Genomic DNA, 9,184 nt, shown 5'->3' on the forward strand with positions numbered 1-9,184 from the left:
TCCCATATTATATTATATTTAGGGCTGTCAGTTTAATGTGTTAACTTAATTCGTTATAAAAAAATAACGCAATTAAAATATTTTAACGCAATTAACGCACGGGCCCCGCCTCCAGACCTGTACATCATCTTATATTTCATATAGTTGACTGTTGACATATATAATGCAAGGCAACAAGTCCATAAATGCAGTTATGCCCTAAAATTCAAGATATTGGTACAAAAATGCCCCTGTATGTGTTTTTGTCTCATATTTATACCATACGATATCACACAAGCAGGGAGAGCAGTAGGCTATTACACAAGTTTACAACTCCATAAATGCTGTTATGCCCTAAAATGCAAGATATTGGGGGGGAAAATGCCCCTGTGTGTCTCATATCTCTCATATCTTTTTGTCTCATATTTATATAATAAGCGATATCACACGAGCAGCGAGAGCAATATCACACGAGTGCCGCTTTTGTTCTGATTTGCACGAGTGCAAATGTGATTTGATACAATAAATAACTTCTTATTTACTGAACTGTTGTGTTATATTTTAAACACAATATTGTGTGTTTTTCCATTTTGCCAACAAAAATATTACCTATAAAGCCACAGCAGATCTGTTGTGCGTCTCCGAGCAACACAGCGGTGTTTAGTTTCTGAATGAATCCGTGTTTTGAATGAATCGTGTGAACCAATGATTCAAAGACCCATTCATAGAGAGCCGTTTACTTCATTTCTGAATGAATCAGCAGTTTAAACGAATCGACTCATAAAGACATACATCTGCTGGAAGTTTCAGTTTCTAAAGGGTTACTCCACACCAAAATGAAAATTTTGTCATTAATTACTCACCCTCATGTCGTTCATCTTCGGAACACAAATTAAGATTTATAAAATGGATAGTTCCGGTCCTTGATTCTGATTGGTTGAGCCGCGTTCGAAGCTGTTGTAAATTACTCTACAAACATACACCTTTGTTTACTTCTGTGTGTTGCTTGGCAACCACTTTGTTGGAACCACAACTGTTTCTGAGGAACTAGTGTTATTATTATTCATACTTGCAGTTAGTGATTTGTTTGGATTACTTAAACTAGGTATTAAACTTCATTGTGTGCGTCATCTCCAGAAATGAATGATTCCTCAAATCATTGTTAAGGGAAAAGTGTGCTGTTAAAGATCAGATGTGTAATTTTCACCTGAAGGATGTTAAAACGGGTGAAAAACATCCCACAGACGCACATTGAATGAGACACCCGAGCATTTAGAAGATCATAGACACTTAGTAAGACAAGGGCTGCTCAATTATGGCACAAATCATAATCATGTTTATTTGGGTCAGTACGGAAATCATGATTATTTATCACGATTACTCATTGAAATAACCTAGCAACACCCTGGGAACCACCCAGAACACCCCAGTAGCCACATAGCAACCATACACATTTTCTCTTGAAAATGTAAAAATCTAGTTTACCATTAATCTTTTAAGATGACTGGTGTATCCACAGTATTTTATGGTCTTTTGCTGGATCATACAGGTCATGAATATGGATTGGGAATTGTAAGGATATTCAGGTGAACAAGATTGCCAGCCCTAGACATGAATGTACATGCATTCACTTTTGCCATCCGTTTATGAACACCAATGTATAAGCATTATAGAAAAAGAGCCGCGGGACGGACTACCATCCACAACACAAGTACTTATCAAGTGTGTCTGCTGCTGTTTACCAGAGCCCAGATCTAAGGCTTGTTTATCATTATGGGCTGGATCTGCTCCCAGTCTGTTTGTTTGGCACAGATACAGCAGTCGAACGAGTCGTAAATCTTCAATATGACACTTATCACGAGGGAATCCTGCAGATGTGGCAGCCCTTTGACAAACGAGCTAAAGTCCTGTTTTTCTTTCTTCACCAGCTTTGGCTCAGCCGTCAGCATTGTTTCGGCAGATCAGAGAGTGAATTTACACTTATTTTATGTATTAATAATGTCACAGTCAGACAGAGGAATAGTCAAGTGTTTTAAGAATACGAGAAATTGTTTATTAGATTTTTAAGTGTTTCTTAGTGATCTTTATCACACTAAAATTGCATGTTTGAAGTATCTAGATTATCTTTAAATAGGGTCATTCATAATTTTTTTGGGCCCTATGAATTCAGTTTTATTTTTTCCCAAATTTTGTTTTTTCCGTTTTAATTTTTCTAGACTCTGTTTTAATGGTTAAATTAAATGTTATTAATCAAAATGCATGTCTAATTAATTGAAATCATGAAACTTACACAATTTAACAGCAATGTATTAAAAGTTTAACAAAAATTACATTAAGGCCCTATAAAAAAATTCTCTCAAATTTAGTTTTTTTTTTTTTTCTTTTCTGTGTTTTCCAATATTTTTCTGGATTCCATTTTAATTGTTTCACTGAACTTTAATCAAAAGCATCTCTAAATAATTGATTTTATAAAAAACTAATTTAATTTTTTTGTGTATTTGTTTTTTTTTTTTTTTCAGAAATACTGTGTTGTGTATTTACATTTTTCTGGTAAATAAATTCTGGTAAATATTTTTTTTTCTGGAAAATATTACCTTAAAATTATGTTTTATTAATAATTTTATTATTAATAGTAGTAGTAGTACTATCATTACATTAAGTAATATATTCCTGTCATAGTTTCTTCAAGTTAAACAAAATTTATATTTTGACTGTTTGCTGTGACCTTTAGGTTTCTGTTTGTGTATATGACGATAGTTTTACTCTGAAGAAAAACCGTAAACTGATCATGAAGTGAATCTCAGAGCAGTTCTAGAGATTATGTTCATGTGTTCATCTACTCGTATATTGAAGCAGCAGAGGCTGAAAAAACTGAGCATTGCGCACACTTCATGTGTGTAGTAAACGAAACATGACATGTTCAACATGCAGGATTCATATTTAAATTAGTATTTTGTACAGCTTAATATTCACAAACACTAGTCCATATCACATTTTGTTTTAAGTGTACTGACCTACTTTTGATTTATTCATCCAAAATTTGCCAAATTCCATGACAATTCGCATTATACAGTAAATTCCATTTTTATGACTGGATTCCGCATAATGCATTGTATCTTGAGGTAGTTGGCAAAATCTAAGACTACTAGCTTCCAAAGATGGTCAGTGGAGAGAGAGACCATCTGGTTTTCAGTGAATCGTCTCCTTTAGCATGAGGCCAGTGCTGATGTGTATGCAGTGTCTTGTTCCTTCTTGGTGTTTGACTCATGAATTAATGATGATTTATCTTCCTGGAATGGAATCCCCGTTCGGTCCCTGTTTAACTTCTCAAATCTCTTCTCTTTGTTCTACTAACAGCGCCGGTCCCAAAGGAGACAACATCTATGAATGGAGGTCAACTATTTTAGGACCACCGGGCTCTGTGTATGAAGGAGGGGTCTTTTTCCTTGACATTGCATTTACACCTGACTACCCATTTAAACCACCCAAGGTAAGAGCGAAGAAATATCCGTGGCATATGAGTATGCATTGAACTTAGGGGATGATTTATATGGTTTTCAATGACAACTAAAGAGCAGAGCTGAAGATGCCTGATGCCAAATGCACACTTTCTGAGATATACAGTAGTCAACATTTGAAGTGAATCAAAAGCTTTCATTAAAAAATGTTGTCCTAAAACCAAAACCATACCCGTTCTTGTCTCAGGACAACTTTGATGAACTTTTTTGATCCACTTCAAATGTTGACTACTGTATATACACACCATCATACAGCCAATTAAAAAATCCACATCTGTCAGCAACTAATGCATCTGCAACTCTTTCTGCAAGGTACATTTATGCCAGTAAGTAGGGCTGGGTATCGATTCAGATGTCCCGATTCGATTTCGATTCGCAAGCTCTCGATTCGATTCGATTCTCGATTTTCTGATTACATTCAGTGAATATAGTTTTAATACAAATGCTATTGATATTTCTAAAAATGAACAGTAAACATCAGTTTACAAATGGTGAATTAATAAAAAGAAATTAAGAACCACATGCCTGTATTTTAAACCTATACTTTTGTTTTGTATCGGTCCTTTTTTAAACAATAATAGGGCCCTATAAAATGTTCTTAATTTTTCTGGTAATCAGGTGAAGGCATAAAACATTAATTTAATTTATCCTAATCAAATGAAAATTAAACCCTTTTATTTTTTGGCAAACAAAGTGCTGCACAACAGAGGTTTACTGTTAAAATTAAAAAGAAAACAGATGTGATTATTCCTTTAAAAATAAAGATTTATTCATATGTATTAGGAGTAGTAGCATTGAGTCTTAAGACTGCTAAATAGTAATATATTCTGACGTTAAACTAAACTTTTATTTTGACGGGTTGCCGTGAAGAACTTGCAGCTGCTGTGTATGTGATATGATGGTAGTTTTCTCAAATGAAACGGTAAAATGCTAATTAAGTGACTCTCAGAGCAGCTGGAGATGACATTCGTGTTCATATCATCATATAGTGAGATGGCAGAAGCTGAAAACACCGCGAGCGTCATCCGCGCTTTAGTATGTGTAAACAAAACAGTGCGCCGCACTATCCGCCATTCATTCATTGTGGAAATCATGGCGCCTTATGCGTGATATCAAATGCTTCCGCAGATTTATAGTATTACTATAGCATTTCACCTGAGCATTGCGAATCACGCGTATGGCCATGATAAGTGCTGAATGAATGACAGGCTTTCTGATGTAACATCGCGCAAGGTAAATAAGGGTGACATCTAGTGGAGAAGACTAATGATAAGATTCACGTTAATCAGATCTTATTTTAAATGTGTGCTGAAATAAATCCCGGAAAAGATCGATTCGCGGCTTTTGAGAATCGATATCGAATCGACGTCATTTTAAAAAACGATTAATCGAAAAATCGATAATTTTTTTTTGCCCAGCCCTACCAGTAAGTGGTGACAAGTGACTCTATCAGATGAATGAGTCACTGACTCGTTTTTGAATCGACTCATTCAGAACACTGATTCAACTTTATGAGTGAGTCACTGAATCGTTCATTTGATTTAAACAAAGTCCTAATCCCAGCTGAACACCTCTGGTGCAGACCTTGAGCCAAAAACTCCTCACCAATCACCAATGACTTGTACATATGGGTACAGTCATTTTAGACACTTCCAAAACTGTTGCAACAGAGATGGAAATACAATTTTTAAATACATGAACTATGTTTCTATCTTTGTTGCCAAAGTTTTAGAAGTGCCTTTTTTTTTTTCTTTTTTTTTTAAAGGAGGTGTCCCAATAATTTTGTCCATTGGTGTTTGGTGATGAGTTTTTGGTATTTATTTTATGTATTTGATTATGTTTCTGTATCATAACATGAGTAATTCTTACTGAAAATTGTTGTTAATGGGTAAAAGTGTAATTGATGCTGAAAAATGACAAGAATTATTATAAACTGCAGCACTTATTACTACTTACAGCAGTTAAATTTTATTCTATTAAATTTCTGCTTCCTTCTTCAAATCACTATTGCTACTTCAGTTCAGACTCAGAAACTGAATTGGAATTTAAAACCTCAATTCTGTTTAACGGTGAACTTCATTTTTTCTGTCAGTGCCTTAAGGGCCATTTTATTCAGTCTCTGTCATCCCAGCCCCCCTCAGCAGCGCGGTTCCCCGGGGCCCGTGTGTCTCTATCATTGTCCTTTAACACCCCTTCCAATCTGTCTCTAAACCCCATGGTAAAGCAGGATGTTCATTTAGAAACGGCCACGTTATGTCCCACATGCGTTTGTTCTCTGGGCTCTTGTGGGTTTGTAGGTAGACAGGATAAAGGAAGTCGTTCTGGTGGCAATTAAACTGTCATGAATCTCAAGGCAAGGAATGTCAAGGTCCATTAAAGGTTTGCCCTGAAAGCCTCAGGCTCTTGCACAGATGTCTCGCATACACCAAACATGCTGAGGCTGTTTTTAATTTAGTTCCTAGTAGTGCTGGGCGGTATGACCAAAAATTTATATCACGGTATTTTTCAAAATTATATAGTTCATACAGAGACACGTTTGCTGCGTTTAAGATACTTGAATGTGGCAGTGGCATAACCTCAGATATTAACTACAGCAATTGATTCAGGTGGGGAATTCATGCTGTTGTTCATTTGATTAAAAAAGAATTTGTTCAAACAATGCAACACATAAAATTAGCAATTTGCAATAGCACAGTTCCTCATCTCGCAGGCCAGTTTATTTGAAGTTGTGAAGGATATCGTATACTAATCACGATCTGGTGAATTTATCCCTCCACCATGATCCACACACCTGATTTGGCTCTTTAAATGGCTGAAGGTTTATTTGACTACACCACACATCTAGATATATGGCTGATTTTAATGCTCTTCTCCATCTTTTGATTAATTATGCATCTGTTTTCAATAAATTTCTGTTTATCGCTATTTAAAACAAACAAAAAAAAGAATAAAATAATTGCATTACTTTTGACGTTTAAAAAGTGAAGTGTACAATTTCTGTACCACAGAAAATGAATATTGTTTGTGTTATTAGCGGTAGTGTTATTTTAGTGTCATTGAGATACTATAATAGCTTTTATTCATATTTGTTTATTTTTAGATTTTCTGTTTTCATTTTAGTTTGTCATTTTTGTTGTCTTTGTCATTTTTATAATTTTTTTGTTTTTATATTCTAAATGTTTATATAGTTTATTTTGTTTGTTATTTTAGTACTTTGACTTCAATCTAATGTTTTCTTGGCAACTGGCTGAAATAAAAATGTTTTTATACTAATGTGTAGGCTATACAGTATTCATTTCAGTTTTCGTTTATTATAGAATTTTTTTTGTTCTTTTATGGTTTAATTATAATAACCCTAGCTTGTGGTTAGCATGCATGCTCTAATATGTGACCCTGGACCACAAAACCAGTCTTAAGTGTCAATTTTTCAAAATCTGGAATATTGAGAAAATCACCTTTAAAGTTGTCCAAATGAAGTCCTTAGCAATGCATATTACTAATCAAAAATTAAGTTTTGATATATTTACAGTAGGAAATTTACAAAATATCTTCATGGAACATCATCTTTACTTAATATCCTAATGATTTTTGGCATAAAAGAAAAATCAATAATTTTGACCCATACAATGTATTTTTGGCTATTGCTACAAATATACCCCAGCGACTTAACACTGCTTTTGTGCTCCAGGTGTTTGTGAATCATGCTCAACTGGTTGCACTGTATGTTTTTGATTCACTAAAACGAACCATTCACAAGAGTCAAATGTGTGTGAATTAGGTTACACTGGTTGCGCAGTGTGTTTGATTTCTTAAAAATAACTATTCATAGAATAGGAGTCATTTGTTATTGACTTAAGCTACACTGGTTGTACTGTATGCTTTTGATTCACTAAAAAGAACTGTTCATGAGAGTCAAACGTGTGAATCAGACGACACTGGTTGCGCTGTATATTTTTGATTCACTTAAAAATAATTATTCATAAGATTTGTTTGTGAATCAGGCCGCACTGTTTGGACTGAATGTGTTTGATTCACTAAAAAGAACCGTTCATAAGAATAATTTGCTTCAGAATCAGGCTGCACTGGTTGGACACAGTACTATACAGTCTTTTCATTGCTTTACATTCAATACAGAAGGTAAACTCAGGTACAGTATGATTTCTTTTGCTCTGGTGCTGAAGATTGACCAGCGGTGGCGTAGATTCAGCATCAGGGAGGTGTTTACAAGCATCTGAATAAATAAGCTTTCCATTGATGTATGGTTTGTTAGGATAGGATAATATTTGGGCGAGATACAACTATTTGAACATCTGGAATCTGAGGGTGCAAAAAAATAAAATATTGAGAAAATCGCCTTTAAAGTTGTCCAAATGAAGTCCTTAGCAATGCATATTACTAATCAAAAATTAAGTTTTGATATATTTACAGTAGGAAATTTACAAAATATCTTCATGGAACATCATCTTTACTTAATATCCTAATGATTTTTGGCATAAAAGAAAAATCAATAATTTTGACCCATACAATGTATTTTTGGCTATTGCTACAAATATACCTGTGCAACACTGGTTTTGTGCTTCAGGGTCACATATATGGTGCACTAATGTTGCTACAAATTCAATCCTATCAGCCTTCCACTGAATGTCTTGTTCTTTCCCAGGTAACGTTTCGTACGAGGATCTACCACTGTAACATCAACAGTCAGGGTGTGATCTGTCTGGACATCCTGAAGGACAACTGGAGTCCTGCCCTCACCATCTCTAAGGTGCTGCTGTCCATCTGCTCTCTCCTCACAGACTGTAACCCAGGTAAGACGCAAACACTCAGTATGTTCTTCTGATCACGTAACAGAGTCACGTGATTGGAGGCATCATTCATTCATGTCTGTAGCACAAACGGTGCGGGACGAGTTGCATGCTAAAGTTTCATATTTAACGTGAGGTTAAGGCTGTACGAATAAATTAAATGAAACTGAATCATGTTATGGCTTAGTGTAAATTGCAAAGGCTGCAATTTAATTAAATAGATGCACAGTGTGTTTTCAAAGTGAACTTTTAAACCAGCTGTTGTCAAGCTCCCTGCCGTTTTCTGCCAAAATTAAAGCTTGATGGTTTAATGTTTCAAAATTAAGACATGAAGACAGCCATAAATATTAGTATTGCAATTTTACAGTTGTACTATAAACTATTACAATTATTTATTTTACAGAAAAATATTACAATATTTAATGTAATATGTCTTAGTTTTATTATTATTATTATTATTGTATTCTACTACAACTACTACATACAATATTAAACAAAATGAAAAATATTACATAACACAAAATATTGTAATTTTACTATTAAAAATAAAAAAGAAATATTTAAAAAATATAATAATAATAATGTATTATGTCATTATGTAATAATAATTATTATTATTATATTATTAATATTATTTTACTACTTACTACCTAAATAAGTGTTAATTATTACAAAATAAAAAATGAATATTTGCGGTATTAATAAACTAATTTTTTATATATTATTAAATAAAACAGTTTATGATTATATAATATTCATAATTTATTATTAATATGTTTCTTAAATATTCAATTTTATTTTACAGTAAAATATTGTGTTGTGTAATATTTCTTTTGTTTAGTAGTAGTAATAATAATAATAATAATAATTATTATTATTATA

The 9,184-nt window shown here is 33.7% G+C and overlaps 1 protein-coding gene across 1 annotated transcript in view; it reads left to right on the forward strand.

Annotated features, from left to right (window-relative positions):
* Positions 1–9,184, forward strand: part of LOC107707639 (ubiquitin-conjugating enzyme E2 E2) — a 38,883-nt gene that overhangs the window by 26,424 nt on the left and 3,275 nt on the right. Inside the window, exons 4-5 of the mRNA XM_016511717.1 lie at positions 3,337–3,469; positions 8,158–8,305. Coding sequence (XP_016367203.1) covers positions 3,337–3,469; positions 8,158–8,305 — 281 coding nt within the window. The remainder of the gene's footprint in view (positions 1–3,336; positions 3,470–8,157; positions 8,306–9,184) is intronic.

Source organism: Sinocyclocheilus rhinocerous, unplaced genomic scaffold, assembly GCF_001515625.1.
Source record: "Sinocyclocheilus rhinocerous isolate Xijiao unplaced genomic scaffold, SAMN03320098_v1.1 scaffold235, whole genome shotgun sequence".
NCBI lineage: Eukaryota > Metazoa > Chordata > Actinopteri > Cypriniformes > Cyprinidae > Sinocyclocheilus > Sinocyclocheilus rhinocerous.